This window comes from Engystomops pustulosus, chromosome 2 (assembly GCF_040894005.1).
Source record: "Engystomops pustulosus chromosome 2, aEngPut4.maternal, whole genome shotgun sequence".
NCBI lineage: Eukaryota > Metazoa > Chordata > Amphibia > Anura > Leptodactylidae > Engystomops > Engystomops pustulosus.
In genome coordinates, this window is record NC_092412.1 from 35,204,143 (window position 1) to 35,230,300 (window position 26,158).

At 42.1% G+C, this 26,158-nt stretch overlaps 1 protein-coding gene across 3 annotated transcripts in view; it reads left to right on the top strand.

Moving 5' to 3' along the window:
* The window catches only part of ELMOD1 (ELMO domain containing 1), an 87,078-nt gene that overhangs the window by 48,962 nt on the left and 11,958 nt on the right, over positions 1 to 26,158 (top strand). For 2 of the 3 annotated variants that reach the window (XM_072134229.1, XM_072134230.1), the window contains 7 exons: positions 10,824 to 10,969; positions 11,705 to 11,733; positions 14,786 to 14,883; positions 15,707 to 15,836; positions 18,550 to 18,683; positions 20,775 to 20,843; positions 22,402 to 22,425. In XM_072134229.1, coding sequence (XP_071990330.1) covers positions 10,824 to 10,969; positions 11,705 to 11,733; positions 14,786 to 14,883; positions 15,707 to 15,836; positions 18,550 to 18,683; positions 20,775 to 20,843; positions 22,402 to 22,425 — 630 coding nt within the window. The remainder of the gene's footprint in view (positions 1 to 10,823; positions 10,970 to 11,704; positions 11,734 to 14,785; positions 14,884 to 15,706; positions 15,837 to 18,549; positions 18,684 to 20,774; positions 20,844 to 22,401; positions 22,426 to 26,158) is intronic. The other variant, XM_072134231.1, reaches the window with a different exon arrangement.

Here is a 26,158-nt window from a genome sequence, read left to right on the forward strand (position 1 = left end):
GTTTTTCTGCTTTACATCCAAAATCCACTGATTTACCGTGAAGTGCCAGCATGGAATTTTATAAAGTAACTTACTACTACCTGTTCTACCTGAGGCCACCAATATGGTTGACAGAAGGAAGGCAAATTCAAACTATCATTGTAGCTTCTCTCCTTGTAGGGTCTCTCTGTACAGGAAGAATGGTGGGTCCAGCAGGAAGACCTCCAAATATAATGCAGTTCTGTCAACCCCTTCTTACTTTCCCTGCAGTTCCAAACAGCCAATAAAATGTCACTTTGAAATAGTGCTGAGAGCAGCATCTCATAAGTTGAAGTGTTCAGTGTTTGGTGAACTCTGTCCTTTGACAATGGCCTGAGTGCCCTCAGAAAGGGCTCCGAGTGCCACCTCTGGCACCCGTGCCATAGGTTCGCCATCACTGTCCTGTGGCATGCACACAAAACTGACCCAAAACACCACTTTTATGGCATTATACCAGGGTTATTTTCTTGCTTGAAACACAGGACATAGAAGATATCACTGGACCCTTTAGAGGGGAGTAAACTACAACTAGACTTGGGTGTTAATCCCTTTACTAATCTAGACCATCAGCAAGACAAGTTTTAAGGGCTACGTACACCTTTCGGGAGCAATTCATATACAGGTTGTCCCCAACTAAAGGGCACCAACTTACAGACGACTCTTAGTTACAGATGGACCTCTCTGCCCATTGTGACCTGTGGTGAAGCTCTCTGGATGCTTTACTATAGACCCAGACTGCAATGATCATGTAAGGCAGTGGTGGCGAACCTATGGCACGGGTGCCAGAGGTGGCACTCAGAGCCCTCTCTATGGGCACACAAGTCATGGACAAAGATCAGCACAGAGGACTCAAAAAATCTTTGATCATATTATTTCAACTGTATTGGCGTCCTTAGGAGCCGATACGATGAATGTTGTGACAGAGCAGGGAGCAATAACTTACTTCTTAAATAGCTGTGTTGGCACTTTGCGATAAATAAGTGGATTTTGGTTGTAGTTTGGCCATCACTGATGTAAGGTGTCTATAATGAAGTTTTATTGATAATTCTTGTTCCCATGACAGGACAAAATTTTGAAATTCTAATTGTCACAGGGACACAAATTTTTTGCAGCATAGTAAGAAAGCAGTTAAAGAACATCTATGACCAGGATGAAAGACTTTAACACCTATGGAGCCTGGAGCCCCTCAGGCTCATTTGCATACAGTCCTTCATCCTGGTGGTAGATGCCCTTTAACATCAAACCGCTATGCAAAAATTCAATAGATCCCCTAACTACCCTGATCCACTTACTGTAGAATGAAGCCAATTCTACTACCCTAGACCACTAGAAGTGAGGGATTAACAGATCAGAGTGTGGTCTACTATGATTCCTTAGGTTTGTCTACTGGAGAAAGGGACAAAACAAATGTGTTGATGTTCTGAGATGACTATTTTGACCAAATAAAGTGAATCCGGGTAAATATTTTCAATCTCCCTCTGGTTCCTTAGAGAGCAGTAATTTTCGCTTAGTTCTATCTGACACATTGGGGGTCATTTACTAAGGGCCCGATTCGCGTTTTCCCAACATGTTACCCGAATATTTCCGATTTGCGCTGATTTTCCCTGTATTGCACCGGGAAATCGGGGGCGTGGCCGAACGAAAACCCGACGGATTCGGAAAAAACGCCGCATTTTAAAAAAACAATCTGTCGCGGAGCTTGCACTTACCTTCACTCAGCCCGGCTCGGTGAACTCCAGTGCGTTCCGATGCTTTTCAGCGCAGCAGCACCACCTGGTGGACGGCGGAGGAACTACCTTAATAAATCCCGTCCGGACCCAAATCCAGCGCAGAGAACGCGCCGCTGGATCGTGAATGGACCGGGTAAGTAAATCTGCCCCATTGTCAACACCAAATAAATGAATTACTTTTTGCAGGTATAGGTGATGTAGCGATCGGTTATGCTGGAGCCTTGATACTTAAAGGGGTTGGCCACTGTAACAGGGTGAGTATGAGACCTTAATAATGTCACCCATTTTATACTTACCCTTTTAGAGTTTGTTATTTGCCATGGGAAGTGGCAGGTCACACCTTGGACAGCAGGACTCTGGACCTCCTGTGATGTTTCATATCCTGTTGGCTTATGGCAGATGGGGTGGACCATATAGTCATTATATTGGCACACCCCTCCAACATCTAATATGGCAGCTCCGACGGTATGATGGAGGGGTTGTACTGACAGTAATGAGCCCACAACCCCTTCATCTGCCAGGAGAATGCAGGACAGGGGACGTCACAGGAAGTCCTGAGTCCTGCTGCCCAGGGGTCCCTGTGGTGCATAAACGTGTGAAGTGCATAAACGTGTGAAGCCCATGTAGACTTGTCTTATTGGAGAACAATCCCAATGGCTGGACAGTGCAGTGGACGGAAGTCTTTGCATTATTTTTCTCTATAATGCAGGGACTCCCTTCCACTTCTCTGTCCAGCCCTTGGGATTGTGCCACCATACGGCACGTTTACACAGGCTACACACGTTTGTGCTTAGGAGCCCTAACAAGGTAAGTATAATATGGGTCACCCTATTAGAGACTTGTACTTGCCGTGTTACAGAAAACTTTAAGTGGACAAACCCCTTCAAGAGGATCCAAAGGATCTTCTTTTATATATGTAGACATCAGCATTATCAACTTCTGTTCATAGTAACTCATTTTTTATAAGTGGGTGCAGGTAATCGTCAGGGTACTATTGCCAGCTACATGGGCCCCTGAGTGTGGGTGTCACTCAGAATCTCCCTTATGCAGAGTTAAGCAATGACTTGTTCTATGTAGAGTATGCGCCCCCTTCTCAGATCATAAAACACTCCCATTGACAGTATGCTGACCCCTTTATTCCCCAGATTGTTACATAACCCGACATAAAATCTAGTAATTACCCAATAACACTGTTCACCGCGTCGCTGTCGGTAGTGATACATTATTAATTACCTCTTGGCTGTGATCTCCAATGACATCTGAAAGTTGGATGGAGAAGATTCTAACTGAAAAGTCCTTAATCTTCTGCAACGTCGGAGGACAAAATCATGCCGTGGGCGGCATGAAAGAGGGAGACCAGACCGCGAAATAGGTCAGTGTAAAAGTGCTTTTATTTCAGGAATCAAAAATGCATCGCTCCCAGTTTAGACGTGAAGGAGATTACAGGTCCAAAGTAAATATGTTAAGCCTAGTCCATAAAAGATCTGCTGTTATTTTCATTGTGTAAGTCCTTATGACCCTGCGATACCTCTGTAAGCATCAGCAACTGAGAAAATAGTTTGGGGTTTTGCAGTGTATTACATAAGTAGCTATTATACCAAAATAAACATTGTCCTAAAAATATTACATAAGGTACCATATATACTCGAGTATAAGCTTAGTTTTTCAGCACAAAAAAAGCGCTGAAAACCCAAACTAGGCTTATACTTGAGTAAAAAAAATATAGGTTTTACCAGGTTTTTGTGGTAAAATTAGGGGCCTCGGCTTATACTTGGGTCAGCTTATACTCGAGTATATACGGTAATTGAAGTCCAATATGTTAATTTTTACCCATGCACATGGATTTTATTCACTCCAGGGACCGGTGTTATGTTTTTTGGTCGTCATGTAGTGAAGAACGTCTACCATATGAACCCCCCAATAATGTGGCTCACAGATCCAGCAAAAGATAAGCCCGTATAGAGCTGATAGTGAAGCCAATTACTTGTCACTGAAAGTCCCCCCAGACAGTATAGAGTCCGAATCTGACAGTTTTGGTGTGCCTGCTTGACTTTTTTAATGTATGGAGGCCCCCTGACTGTATTTTTAAAGTTTATCTTAGAGGAAGGATGATAATATTTAACAATAATAGGGTATCCCTAATAAGCAAAAAAACTGCTTAAAGGAAATCTACCATTTGTTTTTATGCATGGTGAACCAAACATCCATGCTGTAGCTACACTGATGCAGAAACATATCTTGTTTAATCCCTGATCTGAGTGGTTTTTCTCAAAAAATAAAATTCAGGGGGAAAGCTTGGCGCATACTAGCTGCCACGTTACACAGAGCTTTCTGAATTTTCCAGACAGGGCTAATCAACCTGAGTTGAATGACACATACACAGCAGCTGGGGGATAGTATTGATGGGGAATTGATTACTTCATTCTCTGGAGCAGGGCATAATTAGGGTAAGAGGAGAAGCGCCAAGCCAGCCACAGGAACAACAGAGTCTCATTATCATAATTTTATAATTGTTTTTTCAGCAAAACCACTCAGTTCGGGGATTAAACAAGATATGTGCCTGCATCAGTGTAGCTACAGCATTCTCAAGGTATGTTTGGTTCACAAAGCATGAAATCAAATGGTAGATTTCCTTTAAAAGTGAATCGGCTTCCAACTAATCTTTTACACCTTTTTCATGATTTACTGTAAATCAAAGAACCCCCTCCCTCCTCAATTTACTATACATTAATATATACAGCCTTCCTATAAACATTTACATAAAGTGCACTGCCTAAATATATTTTTATTCTATTATGTATTGTATTAATTTAATATTGTGCCCCAAATCCATTATAATATAAAAAAAAACTTAACTAATAATAATTTAATAAATAATATATAACATATTAAGGACACCCGACTTGCAGGCAACCCCTAGTTACAGACGGACCCCTCTGTCCACTGTGACCTCTGGTGAAGCTCTCTGGATGTTACGATAGTCCCAGACTGCAATGATCAGCTGTAAGGTGTCTGTAATGAAGATTTATTGATAATCCTTGGTTCCATTACACCAAAAAGATTTAGAAACTCCATTTGTCACTGGGGCAAAAAATTTTTTTTGTCTGGCGCTGCAATTGTTTATGAGATGTAATGATAACCCCGCTCTTAGGATTCTTATGACCGATTACTGTTGGAGCATCCAGCCAAAATGTGACATCGCAGGAAATCACAGAAACAAGGTATCAGTGACCTGATGGAAAATCTTTATTCTACAGCCAGAAAATATGATATTAATTTCCAAAATTTCTTTTGTACAATATTGAGTGACTACTAGTTTGAGCAGCATATACTTTGTAAGGTGGCAATACCAAACCTCCAAAAGGGAGGGGGATGGGTGTCATGTCCAGAATTAGGGCCCCAAATATACTTAAAACAGTTCCAACCTTTAAGGCACCAAAATGAGTGCTCCCCAGTGTTATAGTACACCCCCACTGGATTCATAATGACGCAGGGCCTCTTGCTTGAATTCATTAAAAATATATAGTACTGTATTTTTCGGACTTATAGTCTGGTGCGCCTTATATATGAACTGACTAAAGGATGGTTGTGTTTAACAAGAGCTCCGGGCCACGCCAGCAATATCCTGCCAACATCCTGCACCAGCGCACACTGTAGACCGTGCACAATACTCCACATCGGCTCCTGAAGTGCCCTGGCACCTCGATACCAACACTGTGCCACTCTGTGCATCAGGAGGGCAGTAGCACAGAGAGACCGGAGACGCAGCCGCAACCCTACAGGGCCGGCAGTACCACCAGTTGGGGACTCGGCAGTGACGGGAGGAGTCAAATTGGAGAAGGTCAGTGGACTCTACTTACATGGGTCCCCGCCACTGGAGACCCTACACAGCAAATCTACAGTGGGACCCGAAGACCAAGCGGGGCGCAAACCACAGGCGCATTAGTGTGGACCATGTGGCTTTTTCATCAGCTGCCTGCACATACCCCCCTTCTAACCCAAGCAGCCACCAAGACCTAGACATCTTAGCAGGCCTTTATTGATAATGCGCCTTAGAATCCGGTGTGCCTTATAGTCCAAAAAATATAGTCAGCTAAAGCAATATAATATAGTGCCTTTAGCCTGCATTTACTTGATCTCCTATAAATTTTAATTTTCTAGCCCTCTGTGTCACCGACAGGGCACAGTGGGGGTCATTTACTAAGGGCCCGATTCGCGGTTTCCCGACGTGTTACCCGAATATTTCCGATTTGCGCCGATTTTCCCTGTATTGCCCCGGGATTTTGGTGCACGCAATCGGATTGTGGCGCATCGGCGCCGGCATGCGTGCGACGGAAATCGGGGGGCGTGGCCGAACGAAAACCCGACGTATTCGGAAAAACTGCCGCATTTAAAAACGGAAAATGTGTCGCAGAGCTTGCACTTACCTTCACTCAGCCGGCCTCGGTGAACTCCAGCGCGTTCCGATGCTCTTCAGCGCAGCAGCGCCAACTGGTGGACGGCGGAGGAACTGCCTTAGTGAATCCCGGCCGGACCCGAATACACCGCAGAGAACGCGCCGCTGGATCGCAAATGGGCCGGGTACGTAAATCTGCCCCAGTGTCTAAGAAGGTGCCCTGCTCCACTACTCTCATAATCAGTTGTATCTGTCCTTTTAAAAGTATAATATAATTAAGACTTATAGCCAATGCAATTTTACCTGATAATCTTGTGGGCCTCCCAATGGAACATGGGGAATCAGTTGGCTCGTCTGACGGCACGCCCTCCAATATGTGTCGCATGGAAGCAGCGCAGCTGCGACAAAAAACGATTGCGTGCGACACAATCCCAGCGCAGACAACTGTTAAATACTTGTCAAAGCCACGCAAAACCCGAAAACGGCGCAAAGTCCGATGAAAGTGAGCAGCGCGACCCTTAGTAAATAAGCCCCGATGTGCGTTTGTAGTCTGTGACTATAGTGATGGATTGTTCTTTAAAGGACTAAAATTTTACTAGAAGTACTGGCAGAATAGTTGTTGTGGTAATCATATATATTAATACCAAAGCTTATCAAGCAAATTTGGGGAACACATACATATTCCACCCAATCCTAGTAAATTATCCAAGTTGTGTGGTTCCATAATAGGAGCTTCAATTCCGTATAAAGCAAAGGATCACCGCTGCCGCTTCATAAAAAGCGAAGTGTGAGGTTTTCCTTCAGGGTTGGAATATTGAGTCAGACGCTTCACACTGTGTAGGTTGTCTAGCGGTAGGATTTCATGGTGAGGAACATCATGGCTGAAAGTGACAGATCAGGCTGTAGCTGGAGGCTCTTATTATTACCGCGTGCGTGGTGGACTCCTGGGATGTAACTGTGCCAGTCTTATATAGTGCAGTGGTTGATTTTTCCTGAAAACTTGAAAAAACCCAAAAAAATTCTGTACTGATATAGAGCTTGAATAAGATGAACTTTTTCACTTACTGTTTTCTGGATCTTAATTTTGAAAATGAAGCAAACATTGGGGGCCAGATTATAGTATGACCAATGTGAGAATTGTTCCACAACCTCTACAACTTGTTCCATCCATGATTCCATGATTCCAAGGGCAGATTAAGGCTGTGATTTACCTAGGACAATTTGTAAATTGTTGGTCTTGTTTTTTTATTTTTTTAATGGTTTGGCATTTACTGCCTACATATAGTAACAGAGGCAAGCTATTTGAAAAAGAACAGGAGAGGAGTCCCTTCTGCTGACTTTGGGTTGTGCAGTTTAAAAAACTTTTAAGGGCCTTCAAAGGTCCTGTTAGAGCTCTTGTATACATATACCTCAAGAGCTGGCACACATGTATGAGTATTTTGGAGGTAGTTCTAATCTCTACAGGGCATTATCAAGTTTAGGGGGTAGTTTAAGTGGCCATGGGCCCTGTGGAAGCCTTGGGCCACTTGGCTGGCACTAAAACCAACTAAATAATAATCTGCTACTGTATCACAGTACTTAAATGCATAATCCCATACAGACAAGATTCTTGAATATACCCAGGATAACAAAATAATACATTCTCTAATTCACTTTTAACAAAAAAAACTGAATTTCGCTGATATAATTCCAACCTGTCTTTATCAGTCCTGGTATTTATAATTTTGGTTTCCCCTTGATATGACCACAAATCTTCTGACTATGGTCAGATTCTTCTCATAAATACTTTCTGTTGTCTGCACACTGCAGTGCTCTCTGCCTCCTGCCCCTCCTCCTGCATTAGTAAACCAGCTCACACACAAGCACTTCCTGTCAGCAAGCAGCTTTTCGAGACTTACTGTACTAGCTTCAGGCAAGATAAGGTCTTTATCCATGAGGGATGCATATAGCATAGCTGACTCTTTGTGTGTTACAGATGAGGGAGCAGAGCTGAGAGTGTCATTGTGTTTTATATCCTTTCATGGATCTCATTATCTCTCATTCTGTCTTATCTCCTTTTCTATGTGTCATATACTAGAATGTTCAGAAGGTAAATAAAAGTTCAGATAAACCTGTACCTTGATAATCTAAGCACATTGTCAGCTCACAGCATCTCAGCACAGAGGAATCATGAAGTGTCTGCTTAGAGAGTCCACGCCCAGACTCTGGAATTTTACACTGACCATCACTGAGTGATAGAAGCTAAAAAAATTGTAAAGTAAAGGGGTTAAAAATTATCTTTATTATGGAAACATCACTAGGGGAATTAAAATTTGAGAATTCTATCTCGGGCAAACCCCTTTAATAATAATAATAATAATAATAATCTTTATTTCTATAGCGACATCATATACCGTAGCGCTTTACAGATTCTGGGGAACATATACAAATAAAATAAGACATTACAGAGTAATAATATTCATATGAAACAATAAGAATGAGGGCCCTGCTCACAAGAGCTTACAGTCTATGAGAAAGCGATATCTAATTATTAATAAGATACTCCATCATGAGTGAAGGTTTGCCTTTTGGAATCCCTTTCACTGGTTAATTTTTAGTGGTATTGCCTCCCTTTTGGCTTCTGGTGGCTACATTCAGTTTCATGGTTGGTCTGTTATAATCATAGGCCATAGGTTCTTCTTCCAAACACTTTGAGCCAATTCATCACATGTTGGAGGAGCATTGGATCTACACACTGATATTTTATGTTACTATTGTGTTATCCTATATGTGCTATGTATAAAAGCATTTAGCGGTGTGTTTATAGACGGCTCTTTATTATCAGGGTCTGCTTTTTTCTATTTATCTTACTATTACCTAACTTACTGTTCCTACATTTATTTCACCATCACTTATGGATTCTTTTTAAAACTGCTTAAAAGGACCTAAAAGGAAGGTCTGTCTTGATAGTAGCCTATTATAGAAATATTAAACGTTATATGATCAGGGGGAATTATTTATGTCGAGTTGTGTATATTATGTGCTTTCATTGCAGAATTTGTTTCTCGAATGTAGAGGCCTCCTCTCTAACTCACTACAAGCTAGCATAGCCCAAAGAAAATAATGTGACGGCACAGTCTTCAAGAGTTATGTGTATTCGCCTTAGTTGTTAGAAGCTCTCTTTTAAGTTTGTATCCAACTGACTATAAAATATCCAAATAAACTACAGTCGGTAGTAACTAAACAACTAATTGTACTTTATCTGGACAGTTTGTTAATTAACCCTGTTGAGACTTCGTCCCTCTTGTAATTCTAGCAACTGACGATAAATCAACTTAAATGAGTGTTTCTAACCATCAAGAAAAAGACATATATAAGAGATCTGCACTGAGCCATCATTCTGCTTTTTAAATAAAAATACGGTACAAGGGAAATTATTTTTACATAGCTGTAGATCGCCTTTAAAGGAAACCTACATTTTGATTTGATGCATTATGAAGCAAACATACCTTGAGAATGCTACACTAACTACACTGATGCAGAACCATATCTTGGATCACCCCTGTGCTGAGGGGTTTTGCTGATATAACATTATGATAATGAAGCTCTGTCACTTCTATGGCTGGTTCAGTGCTTGGTTCAGCGCTTCTCCTAGAAAATTAGTTATTCACTGCTGCAAAGATTGATGTAATCCCTGGGTTGTGCCTGAAGGCAGAATAATCAATTGCTGTACCATCCACCAGCAGCTGTGTATGAGTGATCCAGCTCAGGATGATTAGTCATGTCTTGACTAACCTCCATTTGTAATTACAAGCTTGTGTGTAATGTGTTTATGTTGGCAGCCAGCCTAACCCAGTTTTCCCAAGGTTCTGAATGTTATAATAGTTTTTTCTGCAAACCATTCTGCTCAGGGATTAACCAAGACATGATCCTGCATCAGTGTAGTTACAGCATTCCCAAGGTATGTTCGCTTCATAATGCATCAAATCAAATGGTAGGTTTCCTTTAACCTGACCTGGATGCTTTCCTTTGGAAACCCCACTACACCTGTTCACAGCTAGTGCATGCTAGTGCAGCTCAGTTATGTGATCATTCCCATTTTCAATGCATCAGGACCTTTAGACGTGTGTGGAACTCTTTTTGGGAAAAAAAATAGCCATTTTTCCAAAGAAAACTTTTATTTAATGGAATTGAACAGTGAAATATCACCCAAAAAAGGAAATCAGTCTGTTTAGTAGGTGACGACCATGAACTCATAATACGTTACTCAAAGTTGACTATGCAATGATGATCCGAGAAGAATAATTCCTGTTGTGCTGAGTCAGATGACATCATACCAATGAAGTGTTGTCATGGGAGAACCCTTAGACGGGGCTTAACTTGAGTGGGTGCAGAGGGTGCGGTTGCAACTGGGCCTAAGTGGCTTAGGGGGCCTATAAGGTCTCACTTTCCCATATGGGAAGACTATGAACCATACATTATAGCTGGGGGCCTGGCACAGACTTTGCACTGGGGCCCATCAGCTTCAAGTTGTGCCACTGCACTTAGACAAAAGCCGTCCTGCAACGAGACTTGCATTTTATTGAGATTACCTCTAGGTATATTACTCGATGCTTCTCCTAGGGTGGAGGGATCCTTTCAATGTGTCATTATGACGACTTGTTATAACTTCAAAGTTCCTCTTCTTTACGTGTTTCTAGGATGGTGGTTCAGGTGTGGCTCTACTTCTACTGCATCTGTCTTTGGCGTTGCTTCAAGTTTATACTGAGGAAGCTGAGCGGGCGTTGTGAGCTCCAGAGGATCTGCTACAAGAACAAACCTGGGGCTGGACGGACCTTAAAATTAGGTATATGTGTTATGTGTGTCTTTATTGCCATTCTGGGATTCAAACTTTTTATTGTTTTATGTCATGGTTTTAGAGATCTATTAAATTCCTGCTGATTCGTCTAGCCAGGCCCAGTGACACTCTGACATAGGATTCCTTTTAATATGCAAGGTGCTAGATCATTGGATGGTTACAATACACCCAGATAGCACCTTGGCACTTGATGGGCACTTCTAGGTGTGACTGACTGTTCGACACCATGGTCCCCCACATCATCACACCAGCAGGGGCAGTGTCTTCTCCTATCACTAGGGGTGACTAACTGTCCTATGCCATGCCCCCCACATCCTCACACTAGCAGGGGGCGGTATATTATTCAATCACTAAGGGTGACTGACTGTCCAATGCCACGGCCCCGCACTTCATCACACTAGCAGGAGGTAGTGTGTCTCCTCCTATCACTACTAGGGGTGACTGACTGTCCAATGCCAAGGCCCCGCACCTGATCACACTAGCAGTGGACAGTGTCTTCCTCTTATCACTACTAGGGGTGACTGACTGTTCTATGCCACAGCCACCCACATCAACAGCAGAGGGCAGTGTGTTCTGCTATCATTACTAGGGGTGCCTCACTGTCCTATGCCAAGGCCCCCCCACATCATTACACCAGGAGGGGCATGCACTGAAATGTCATGGATCAGACAGAATAATTGTAGAATCATTGCATTGATTTTCTTCCATTGTTCTTTTTTGTAGAATCTTCCTTGAAATCATCTAAAAGTAAGGTAGGTTTAACTTCCTCCTAGATGGAAACCATACATCCACAGACATTGGGCCGTATTTAGGTTCCACGTTTATAATTTATTGATTTATTGAGAATGTTTTGAAACATAAGCATAAAAATACTCCTCTTATAGATTGACATGATATGTAACTACTGCAGCCAATTGCTGGCTCTAGTCATCGCTCCTGCTTTTGTGAATCTATCTCATATCTATCTATCTATCTGCTTATCTATCTATCTATCTATCTATCTCATATCTATCTATCTATCTATCTATCTATCTATCTCATATCTATCTATCTATCTATCTCTCTATCTCATATCTATCTATCTATCTATCTATCTATCTATCTATCTCATATCTATCTATCTATCTATCTGCTTATCTATCTCATATCTATCTATCTATCTATCTATCTATCTATCTATCTATCTATCTGCTTATCTATCTCATATCTATCTATCTGCTTATCTATCTCATATCTATCTATCTGCTTATCTATGTCATATCTATCTATCTATCCATCTATCTATAACATGCCAATAGGGCAAGGCCACAGGTCCTGCAATGTATATGAAAGGAAAAAGCAGCACTCCAGATATGTCGAAGCAATAATCATACTTATTCGGAGGGCTTAGTTGGAGCCAAAATGTCGTTGTCACCAAGTATGGAATAAAAAGTATCTGGGGCACATTTACTTACCCGAGTCGCGATCCCCGATCCGGAATGTCCGCCGGAATGCACATCTCCCGGGATCCACGTAGATCCTGTGTCCAATTTCCTGCATGTGTCGCTTCCCCGATCAGGTCCGCCAGAGTTCACCTTTTTCTTCCTGGTGCATGTAAGTGCATTGGCTTGCAACACAAATTTGAATGTTAAATCCTGCGGATCGTCCGACGGCCCGATCGAGTGCGACACAATCCCTGGCGCGATCCCCAAAAAGTCGGGAAACCCAACGAAAATGGGGCTGCGGTACCCTTGGTAAATAAGCCCCTCTATCTTTCTGTCTAACTATCCATCCATCCATGTAATATAGCATCAATCCCAACTGCATACAAAGATCCTGTCAACATGACTCAAGGGTTCCACCCCCAAACATCCGAAATCATAAAAGCAGCACCTTATTTTCCAAGATACATTTTTCCACCTAAAGTACAATAATAGGTATTGATGGGTGAATAATCATATATTTGAAAATACAGAAAAAAAATTATTTTATTCTTTTGGCTCTCTGTCAAGTAGGAGTCAGCCAGAACTGATATGATACATAATTGGCTTCTTTACCAGGAAGAGGTCATGAATAATATGTATTAATATTACTCAGTAACAGCAAACGTAAAAACTGCGGTAAATGCAAAAAAACTTGTACATATCCATCAGTTATTGGTGAAGTGCTATAATGTATAGAGTAATTGAATTCCACTGTTGTATCAACCTACAGAACCTGAATACATCCTTAGTCCTGGAAACCCTTCCATTAACCCTACAATGTACGTTTTTAGTGTAGACCACACTGCTATAGCAATATTAACCCCTATCAAAGCCCAAGGCATTAAGTATTACCGCACAATCAATGCTTTCATTCACCAGAGAACACATGGTAACGTTCAAGCTGATTCCTCAAACCATCACTGAGCGAGAAAATGTGTTAAGCTCCTGAGATTAGTTTCTCTAACACCCTCCCTGTACAGGAAGGCAGAAGATTATCCCCTGGTGACATTGTCAAGTGGCTCGTAAATCTACAGCAATGATTGTTATTAATGCAGAAATTGGTGAATAGGTTGTGGTTCATAGTGAAACTTGAGGTTGAGGGGGGTGTCTGTGTTTATTTTTGGGAGACATGAATAGAATTCTGCATTGCATTGTCTGAAATACAGAACGAACATAACATCGTGATTGAAACATTTCTAACCACATTAAAAAAAACTGAACTGAAATCCATACGTGGTTTTACTGTTGTTGTGGCAAAAAGTTTTTACATGTAATATATATTTTTTTGTGAATTTATTGCCACATTGATGAGTAACAACAGTTTGCCTTCATACCCTACTATCCCCTTAGTCAGAACTTGATAGGGTGAAGGGGGAGGTTGAATCAAAACCTCTTAGTGTTTAATTTACAGTGTCAGTTTTTTCTAAAAAACCACAGCAAGAAAATATGTAAAAAAAAAAGTCTGTAGTCTGGACCGCCTCCCTTGCAGCTATTATAGGACAACATGGGGCGGTCCAGACTACAGCGTCACAACCGGCTAATTTATTTTCCTGTTATGAAAACTCCTGTATATTTTTTATGGTATTTAGCTTTGAAAGTGAACTGATCCTTCGAGTAATACATGGTGACCCATATCTCTTGAAGAAAGTAAATATGTAAGGGATCAGAATATGCTAAGGGTACATTCAGACGTCCGGAAGTAGCGGCCGTGAGCTAGCCGCAAAGACGGCCCCCATAGATGTGCATTAGGCATGAACACCATGTGCTTAGCCGTGCGCCTCTCCTGTTGGTTTCCTGATTTGCCACTCAGCTTGCTATGGGGAGGGGTGAGTGCCGTTTTGCGATTTACACGATTACTGGACGTCTAAATGTACCATAACTCTGTATGCCTCTGCCATTGTATAGCGATATAATATGTACATGAGGCAGCAAATACGGTAATAATATAATGGATATGTCTGTGGACAGTATGTCTCATTATTTAATGACTGCTTAGATTACCATATTTTTTCAGACTGTAAGGCGCACAAAAAATCCTTAGATTTTCTCAGAAATCAAAGGTGCGCCTTATAGTCCAGTGCGCCTTATATATGAACCGTACTTACAGACAACAGCTGCCTTGAGCTGTGCACAGGTCTGCCACCTGCTGCTCATTCATCCTTACAATCAGGTGCGCCTTATATATGAACCTAGACGTTTTAGCAGGCATTTATTGATTGTGCGCCTTATAATCCGGTGCGCCTTATAGTCTGAAAAATACTGTATACAGATTTTGGCTGTGTTTTAGAAGCGGTATGTAAATCATTGGTAGATATCACACGAGTCTCATGTTGTATCATAGCTCCTGCAGTCCGCCGTGGGAGTGCACCCTGATGCCATTGAGAAAACTGTAGAAGACATCCTGACACTGAAGAAAGTGAATGTGGACACCAACCCTCAGTAAGATGTGCAATAATATCTGATATTTCTCTTCCAAAGAGAGAGACGTGTATAACTTTTCTAACTCATTGTGAATGTCAAGCATTACAAAAATATTTTTTTTCCAGAAACAGCCCCACCTTTAGGGTATATATAGTACTGCAGCTCATCTTTACTCAAATGATTGGGACTGAGTTGTAGCACCAGACACAAACTTGGGTAAAATAACCCTAATTTGGGAAGAAAATTTTTGTCATATTTTTTTTATTACTGGTAGTTGCAGTTGTGCTTTACCGTATATTTCCTATATGCATCTAAATAGGGGACAGGTAAGTGGAGTTACACAAGATACAACATCTGACTGCAGACAGCGATTATTTGTAGTCTGTGTCCACAGCAACACAAAGGCATGCATAGGAGCTGTGTACCCAAACTAGTAGGATATTTTGTATCTATATTATTTTTAGATTTATTGAGCTTGTAACAATGCACACAAGCTTTATGATTGTACTCCTGGAATATAAACTCTTACCTTTAACACTGCAGTGGCTTAGTGGTTAGCATTACAGCCTTGTAGCGCTGGGAACCTGGGTTCAAGTCCCAGGGTCAACATCTGCAAAGAGTTTGTATGTTCTTTCTGTGTTTGCGTGGGTTAACTCCGGGTCCTCCAGTTTCCTCCCACACTCCAAAACAACATAGGTTGATTAGATTGTGAGCCCCATGGGGACAGGGACCAATTTGACAAACTATGTGCTGCGCTGAGTAATCTGTGCACTATATAAATAAAGAAGTTATGGTATTATTATTAACACTGGAAGTAATATGTCATTTTATATATATCTAGGTTTGCGGTGTCGCTTCAAGCTTGTCTCCTCCAGATTGTGGGCTACAGGAATCTCACTGTAGAGGTAGAAAAGCTGCGCCGGGAGGCGTATGATTCGGAAAACCCCCAGCATGAAGAGATGCTTATTAAGGTGAGAGTGGTGGATATAGATTGCCGGGCAGTTTCCAATGCACCCATAAAATTTTAAATTTTTGGCAAATTTCTTCCCTACATTAATGTTAAGTTTTAGAGATGGTGGGTGGAGACTAGGTGCTATGGTGTCTCCTCTACACTACACACAGAAATATAGGAAAATCTCCTCCATATTTGTCTCTTTCACTCATATAGAACATTACAGACCTGTATTGAATAAAGATTTGGGGATAGGATAGAAACATACTATCCATCAAGTCTCTGGTTGTTCCCGTGTTTCTTCTCTTGCTCACACCCTCTATTGACAGTTTTTATCTGTGTTTTTTTTTCAATTCATTGTAGTATAATAATTAAAATGATATAATGTCAAATCCACTACATGACAAAAAACTGTTGCGCCCTAATGACTCTATTGTGTCATATTGGGGCCCATTGGGACAGGGTCGATTCTAGCCTATTTGCTGCTTGAGGCAAAAACAGAATTGTTGCCCTCCTTCCCAAAAAAAGCCTACCCCTGAGCTAATTTTGGCCCACTCATAAAGCTTCTACACCTGATCAAATATGCTAACAGCCTTACTAACAATTATTATTATTATTATTATCAGTGACACAGGCAGAATTAGCATCTAGTATCTTAAAGGGAACCTACCACCACAAATCTACCTATAAAGGTAGATTGGGTGGTAGGTGGATCAATGGGACGTGAGGATAGCCCTTTTAAGGGCTAATCCTCACGTCCCCACACTTTTTTGATAACTTTTATTAGACATATATTCAAATTTACTTATGCGGCTACTGGGGCGTGGAGTAGCCGCATCTGAGGTTACACGAGGCGGCTACTCCACGCCCCGGTAGCCTCTTTTCCCCTCCTACTCACCCATCTTCGGGCTGCGCGCTCTCGTCCGGCGATCCTGCCGTCTGCGCATGCGCAGAAGAGCAGGCCCGCGCCTGTGCGGTCACTGCTCCGAAACAGGCGCGGGCCTGCTCTTCTGCGCATGCGCGCCGAAGATGGGGGCATGGAGTAGCCGCCTCGTGTAACCTCAGATGCGGCTACTCCACGCCCCAGTAGCCGCATAAGTAAATTTGAATATATGTCTAATAAAAGTTATCAAAAAAGTGTGGGGACGTGAGGATTAGCCCTTAAAAGGGCTATCCTCACGTCCCACTGATCCACCTACCACCCGATCTACCTTTATAGGTAGATTTGTGGTGGTAGGTTCCCTTTAAAGGTGATGAGGACTTCATTATTTCTTCTCCCAGCCATGGTTTATCACTGTTGAATTCACAGCCAGATGTCTTCAGCTCTATGCAGCACAACTCCACATTGCACCAGTAAAAATACCACAGTCACTTACAGTATAATGTCACCTGGATAACAGCAAGGGAGTGATCTGTATTAGGCCCCTTTCACACTTGCGTTTTTCACGCACGTTTTCTGTGCGTGCTTTTGACGCGCAGAACTTGCATTGCACTCTGACCCATTGTAACCAATGGGTCTTTTCAGACTTGCATTTTTTTTCATGCACACACGCGCATTTTTTTCAACGCGCGTTTAAATCTCGACATGCTCTACTTTTGCAAGTCACGCGCGTGAAAAACGCACCAAACGAGTCTATGGAGAAGCATCAAAAACGCATTGCACTCTGAGACACTTGCAAGTGCAATGCGTTTTTCATGCACCAATTGCCATAGAAAAGATAGAGCTCAGCCCTGATTCCATTTCACGTGCATTATCTGCGCGTGAAAAACGCATTGAAATTGCATTGAAAACGCGTGTGAAAAACTGAGACACTGAACAAACTCTGACTGAAAACTGATTGAACTCTGATGCAAAATGTCAGTTTTTCACTGACCAAACCCTGATCGCCCCCTGATCAAACTCTGACATGATCTGCAACGCAAGTGTGGAAGAACAGAGAATGTGAGAGATAGACAGGTGACATACAATGGGGCGATTTACTTACCCAGTCCATTCGCGATCCAGCGGTGCGTTCTCTGCGTTGGATTCGGGTCTTCCGGCGATTCACTAAGGCAGTTCCTCTGACGTCCACCAGGTGGCGCTGCTGCGCTGAAGTCCGCCGAGTTCACCATCCTATTCCTGGTGAAGGTAAGCGCATGTACAGCGACCCTGTTTTTTTTTAAATGCGGCGATTTCTCCGAATCCGTCGGGTTTTCGTTCGGTCATGCCCCCGATTACCGTCGCGTGCACGCCGGCGCCGCAATCCGATCGGGTGCGCCAAAAACCCGGGGCAATTCAGGAAAAATCTGCGCGAATCAGGCCCTTAGTAAATGACCCCCAATGACACAATGAGCGAATCTTCGGCTGTACCCCATGGACAGAGGATGATCCGGAGCGGTAGGGCTGGTTGTTGGCAAGTAATTGCGTATGAGAACATTTACTCATCTTTTTTTTGTTGTATTCAATGCCCTAATTCAGGAGACTTAAAATGGTCTTCTAATTTATTAACCTTTCACATTTTGCCCTCATATATTTTATATTGTGTAATATATATATATATATATATATATATATATATATATATATTACACAATATATATTATATATATATTTTTTTTTATGATCAGGGAATGTTTTTGTATTACAGCCACATTACAGCAACCAATGTTTTATTCAATGTGTACGTTCCAGATAAAAAAAAAAAAAAAAAGCATGAACACATCCTGAGATAAGATTCATTTCTAATTCACAGCTGTGGAAAATGCTGAAACCTGGCGTTCCTCTAGAAGCGCGGGTCTCTAAGCAGTGGTGTGAAATCGGTTTCCAAGGTGATGACCCAAAAACAGATTTTAGAGGAATGGGTCTCCTGGGACTGTACAACTTGGTGTAAGTACAGTATATGCTATAATAAAACTGCACAGTGCTGCCTAAGGAGGACAAGATGAAAGAGAATTTCACCACCATGTATCGGAGCTTCATTCTTATCATCTGATCTCTATACACTATTACATTTGTCAGCTAAATAGTACACTTTTTTGTTCTACAAATTCCCCTTAAAGAGGTTATCTGGCACTGTAATGCTATAAAACTGTACTTATCTCAAGGTCCTTACTAAACTCCACTTCCTGTGTGTTTACCAACACCACAGGAAACGGTAAAGGCTGCTCAGCCAATCACTGACCTTATCTGCTGATAAGCCACCGCTAGTATCATAGTTTATACCAGTGATGGGGAACCTTTTAGAGAGTGAGTGCCCAAACAACAACAAAATCCCACTTATTTATTAAGTGCCAACATGGCAATTTAAGCAAAAATGTATTGCTTACAGCTTTGTCAAAGCTTTCAATCGTCCTGAGGACATCAATACAGTAGAAATTTAGATTATTGTACTGGGTCTCCAAGGTCCCCTGTACAGGAAGGATGCAGGGCCCATGGCAGCACTGTCCACATCTTCTCATTTATCCTGCAGTCCCAGGCGGCCAAGGATGTGTTGCTTTAAAATAGTACTGAGTGCACAATGTCCTGTGTGGCCTGGGACTGCAGGAGGAGGACATGGGTCCTGTCTTATGAACTCTATGCTGAGGACTTGGGTGCCCATAGAGAGGCCTCTGAGTGCCACCTCTGGCACCCGTGCCATAGGTGCGCCACCACTGGTTTATACGGTTGAAAAAAGACACTTGTCCATCAAGTTCAACCAAGGAAGGGAAGGGATTGCCGGAGGAAGAGATTTATGGGAAACGATTCTTTATAACATAACCATCAATGTTATTTAGGTGTAAATAGGCATCTAGACCCTTCTTGAAGCTCTCTGCTGTCCCTGCTGTGACCAGCGCCTGAGCTCGGCTATTCCACAGATTGACAGTTCTCATAGTAAAGAAGCCCTGTCGCCTCTGGTGATTAAACCTTGATTTCTCCACACGGAGACAGTGCCCTCTAGTGACACACAGGAAGAGGAGTTTTAGTTATTATCAGTCAAGGAAGAGGTAAATACAGTTTTATTCTATTTCCGGGCCCCACCATGATATTTTCGCTATCCAACACTATATTTTTCATTACCTTGTTTTAAGATTCTTCCATTTCAAAATCTCTGCTTGCTTTCCATTCATTGACATTTAGGACAATGGGTGTTAGGGTGTGTTGATGGGTTGATGCCGGCTGGGGAGAGGGGCGTGACCAGTGGGTGTGGGTCAGGAACTGCCAATCCAGGCTTGTGATCAGAGAGGGTACCAGTGATAGGCCCTTGCAAGCACTTATACAGTAACTGAGATTTCAGAATTAATCTACCTGTAGGTGGTAGTAGATAGGTTTTTAATGAAAAGCTCTGAATTATTGAATTATTGAACACACAGCATTGAGTATCTTGTATTTTATTTATTCTGTACTGATCCTGAGCTGAATTCCCTATTTAGGGACATAATATAAGAAACACACCATTACATCTCATCTGAGTCTCTATAAAGCAATAGTTAGATATTCCTCTGTCCGATTAATGTTCAGCTTCTAGAATAAAAATGAAAAAACAGCAAGAATGATGGGAGAGTTAAAGAGAACCTGTCACCAGGTTTTACCCCATTGAACTACCAGTGCCTCAGGAAGGCTATGAAATATCCTTTGTAGTATTCCCTTTTTTAAGTGAAATTTCACTCGTTTACCTATAAAAATATATTCCCCAAAGTCAAGCAAATATGACTCTTCTTACCTCATTTTCATATGAGATGAGTCCGTATATGAGATGACCTGAGGGAACTACTAGTTTAATAGGGTAAAAACCTGGTGACAGGTTCCCTTTAAGTTCTGCAGCTAGCAAAATTCTGAATACAGCTTTGTTTGTAACTCAGCATCAGGTTACAAAATTGATTGTCGAATATTGTGCTATTCATTTCAATACAAAAAACTTTTTTTTGTTGCAATGGGAAAGTTTTTTTGTTATTTTACCGTTGTGTGATGTGTTTGTGTTTTATTAAATTTATATTCTAGATACTTTGCAGAAAAAGATACCAACTCTGCTCTTCAGATACTTTCTGATTCCCTTCAGCCAAAATGCAGGTACAAATGAACGAAAAAAAACTATGAATTTAGTTAATATAATCAGATACATCAGCATTTTAGATTTAGTGTACTTATATGTCAGGCTATATACAAATATGCCAGAGTTTTTTTTTCCTTCTTTCAGTTCTTGAGTTTGCATTCTCAATCACCCAACGCTCCTGTTCTGAAATTATCAAGGTCTATGCTTCTCATTCCCTCTTGATACACCTGAAATTGCTGTTTGGCCAATCATTGGCTGAGGTGGTTTTCAACTATGACCAATGGTTGGTTATAAAGTTATTTCCTGACTTTCTAAAGGAAGTAGGAGACCAGTTAAATTCTGCATGTCGACATCCTCCTATTGATTTCAATGGGAGAAGGATTTTTTGGTGGGAAAATACTCTGTGAACACCCTCTATGGGGCTGCTCCACCAAAAACATATTGACCCACATTGCAGAGTGCTGCAGATTATGGAATACTGGTGCACGGTCTTCATTAATTTGGCCCACCCTGCACCCATTTTTTATTTGGTGCACCTTTAGCATACAGCGTGCAACACAACTCAGTAATAAATGTGGTGCACGGCCCGACTTTGCAGCCAAACACCCCATAGAGGTCTATGCCACCCAGTCACGGTATGACCCCCATGGAGGTGCATGGCATACGATCACGGTACAACCCCCATGGAGGTCTATGGCACACGACCACGGTACGACACCCATGGAGGTCTATGGCACTCGATCAGGGTATGACCCCCATGGAGGTCTATGGCACACGATCACGGTACGACCCCATGGAGGTCTATGGCACACGGTCACGGTACGACACCATGGAGGTCTGTGGCACACAATCATGGTACGACCCCCATGGAGGTCTATGGCACACAATCACAGTACGAGCCCCATCGTGGTCTATGGTGCACGATCACGGTACGACCCCCATGGAGGTCTATGGCACTCGATCACAGTACGACACCATGGAAGTCTATGGCACATTATCACAGTACGACCCCCATGGAAGTCTATGGCACACAATCACAGTACGACCCCCATGGAGGTCTATGGCACACGATCACGGTACGACCCCCATGGAAGTCTATGGCACACAATCACAGTACGACCCCCATGGAGGTCTATGGCACACGATCACGGTACGACCCCCATGGAAGTCTATGGCACACAATCACAGTACGACCCCCATGGAGGTCTATGGCACACAATCAGGGTATGACCCCCATGGAGGTCTATGGCACACGATCACGGTACGACCCCATGGAGGTCTATGGCACACGCTGTGGTGTGTGTCTCACTGCACTGTGTCCTGGTCAGGAGGTTGATGTGTTGTATATTTTGCTGGACTACGATAGCGGCCATTTGGCTTTCAGTAGAGGAGGGAGGGGTACCCCTCCCTCCCCCACCCAGCTATAAGCTGTGCAAGAAGCCTAATACTAACTTCCTTAGAATATATTTGTATGGCACCATGTTTGTCTTTTATTCTTGCATATTGCTTTATATATTGTTCATCTGTTATTTTAGTTGCTTTATTTTCTTTATTTTTTTTGTTCTGCAATTTAAGGGATGTCAGTAAGGAGGATTTCAGGTATATAGTTTTGTTTTAATATTTTGTGATTTCATAGCTAAAGATGCATTCCCATACTTGTTAGTTACAAACGCATAAATAAATCGGATTGTTTGGCTATGTTCACACTTGGCAGTATTGATATAATAGATTTTTTTTTTAAATAAACTAAATGATGCCTCGCAACCAGAGGTAAGCAAATCATCTAAGATTTACTTAGCTAAATTTTTTGGGTCTGAATCGAATTGGTCCAAATCAATGTTGCTCCGATTGTCCTGGAAATTGGTATATAACGTCCTATCTCCTTTGGTTATATTTTACAATTTTACCAGCTTCCCAACCTCTGGGATGAATAACAGCAGTAGCTAGGTGCAGTAGCTACACAAAATGTAATGATGGCTATAAGAATACATATTTGCAGTCCAATTCTTGACCGTATTGAGTATTGAAACATATATCCAATATCACATGTGCATTGGGGAGTGGCTACTTCACCCTTGGGATTGACCCACTGCTTGATTTACGGAAGGACGTCCGTCTGATGGCACGTGTGCCGCACTCTGCCTCAGAGCTGTAGCGCTCCAAGTGAACTTTGAAGTACCCCATTGTTGTACCATATGGTAATGGGGTCACTCTTTGACCCAGTCACAGATGTTCAAACCTATGAAATTTATAGGTGAAAGGTTTTCCCACGAATAACTATTATTGCCTTATCTGTATGATCTGGTACATATAGGATAAAAAAAAATTACTATCACAGTCGCATAGTGCCAAGTGTGACCAAGGCCTTTTTTATGTGGAAAGTTTTCTCAAATTTAGATTCTTTAAATTCTATATTTGTTATAAATAATTGGTTGTACATTTGGCATAATATTCATTTTTATTATTATTATTATTATTATTATTATTATTATTATTATTATGTGCAGGACTGCATCTTTTCTAACATGTCCTACAACCCTTTGTGTTTGCGTTGTGTCACCCACTGTAATATTGTTGTTCCACTTTTGTAAATGATTTGCATAATGTAAATTTAAATGGGTTTTGATGTGCTGCTAGGGGTGAGGTGGCCCTGCAAGACCCAGCAACCTCTGTGCAGCTGTGCCTGAGCCAGATCATCACAAGAGCACCAAATTTGGGGGGATTTCAGATGTGAGATCACCACTGATCACAAATCTCAAAGAAGAACTATCCCAAAAATATATATGCCTAGATAATTACTTTTAAAATATGTTCATTAGCATAATTGTAAAAGTTGATTTTAGAAGGAGGGAGGACATGGATAACAAATATAAGAGTCACGGTTTCCTGGATCTATGAGTAAGTGCCCCTGGTTTATCATGATGGATTTGATGGTAGATCAAACCCTAACCCCTTAGCGACGTGTGATGTAGTAGTAGTACGTCACACGTCGGCTGTGGGGGATTGGAGAGCGCTAACTTCCTTACCATAGCCGCAATCGTTGCTAGCACAGATCGTGCGTGTTAACTTGTCGATTGCATTAAAAAGCAATCGACATCTTGGCTCGGCGCCACCATCTTGGTTCGGATCATCGCTCCACATGATCTCATCTGGGAGCGGCGATCCGATGCTATGACAGCCTCGGGGCACATAAAGGCTGAGGCTGTCTCTTTTTACTCAATGGAGGGGTCTTTAAAATAGTATGTGTATATATATATATATATATATATATATATATATATATATATATATATATATATATATCTTACTGTATAAGCTGAGTCCCCTAATTGTAACACAAAAACTGGGAAAACCAATTAACTCAAGTATAAGCAGAAAATGGGAAATGCATTGGTCACATGCCCTCCAGTCTATAGCCTGCAGCCCCCCAGTATATAGCCAGCCCCCCTAATATAAAGCCAGCAGCCCCAATGTATATAGCCAGTGCCTACCCCCTTGTATATAGCCATTAGCCCCCTGCCCACAGTATATAGCCAGCAGTCCCCTTGTATGTAGCCAGCCAGTGCCCCCCAGTATATAGCCAGTGCTTGCCCCTCATTATATAGCCAGTGCCTGCCCCTCAGTATATAGCCAGTGCCTGCCCCCAGTATACAGTCAGTGCCTGCCTGCTGAAAAACTCAGCTTATACTCAAGTATATATGGACGGTAACTGAAAAAAAAAATGAAATCACCCCCATTTCCCTAGAACAGATATAAATAAACAGTAAAATATATTAGGTATCCTCGCGTCCCAAAATGTCCAATCTATCAAATAATAATAAGAGTTATTCCCAGTGTTTAACCCCGCAACGGAAAATAGCGCCCAGAGTCGAAAATGCTACTTTTTGCAAAATATAAAAAACTCTATAAAAATAGTTCAAAAGGCTGTACAGTCCTAAAAATAGAAGCATTGAAAACGTCATCAAAAGTCGCAAAAAAAAATGGCACTACACACAGCTCCGTACACCGAAGTATTAAAAAGTTATTAGCGCCATTTTATTTTTGTAGAAGAGGTTTTAATTTTTGTACATTTAGGAAAACCTAATAAAACCTATATAAATTTGGTATCCTCGTAATCGTGCCGACCCAAAGTTTAAAGTAGACATGTCATTTGTGGAGCTCAGTGAAAGCCGTAAAATCCAAGCCCACAAGAAAACGGTGCAAATGCATTTTTTCACCAATTTCGCTACATTGAGATTTTTTTTTACCACTTCCAATTACACGGCATGGAATATTAAATACCGTCACTATGAAGTGCAATTTGTTACGCAGAAAACAAGCCATCACACAGCTTACATATAAATATTAAATAGTTTTTGAAGGAGTGAAAAATGCAAAAACCAAAAAGGGCCTGGTCATTAAAGGGTTAGCATGTTAGATGGGGGTTAGATGTTTTTACCACACCCATAACAAACTTATTACAATTACAGAAAATATGTTCTGTACAACAATAGCCAAAGATTTGGATAATTTTTTCAGTAATACTAAAAGAAGTGCAGTGTTTTATATAAGAGATTAAATTATTGCATGTTCCAGTCCCCATTTGGGACTACCGTATATACCGGCGTATAAGACGACTTTTGAAGACAGAAAAATCTTCTGTCTTCTCTGGGGTCGTCTTATACGCCGGTAATCGTCTTATACGGCGGGTCCTGGTGCATGGAGAGGGCTCACGGGCTGAGCCCTCTCCATAGCCGGTAAGTCTTTGCTGCATATTGCAGCAAAGGCTTACCGGTAACACCCGCGATCGGTGCTAGCACCGATCGCGGGTGTTTGCACAGCGATGGCTGCCGGCAGCCTCAAAAAGCTGCCGGCAGTCTCAAAAAGACATCGGGGTGCATACTCACCCTCCGTTGGCCCCGATGTCCGGATCGTCTTCTGCGCAGTCTTCTTTCTTCTGCCGCCATGCTTTTCCCCGGGGCGGCACCTAGTATGACGTCAGCAGCAGCGCGTCATACTAGGCGCCGTCCAGGGGAGAACAATGGCGGCGCCCGGCACGAAGTTAGTGAAGACAGAAGACGGGCGCCGAAGCCAGAAGAGGACCCACGCGTACATCGGGGGAGCAGTGCTGCAGGTCGGGGCCACCGGAGGGTGAGTATATAAGTTTATTATTTTCTATTAATGCTGGGCTGGCTGGATATTACTGGGGGCAGTGCTGTATACTACTGGGGGCAGTGCTGTATAATACTGGGGGCAGTGCTGTATACTACTGGGGGCTGTGCTGTACACTACTGGGGGCTGTGCTGTATACTACTGGGGGCTGTGCTGTATACTACTGGGGGCAGTGCTGTAT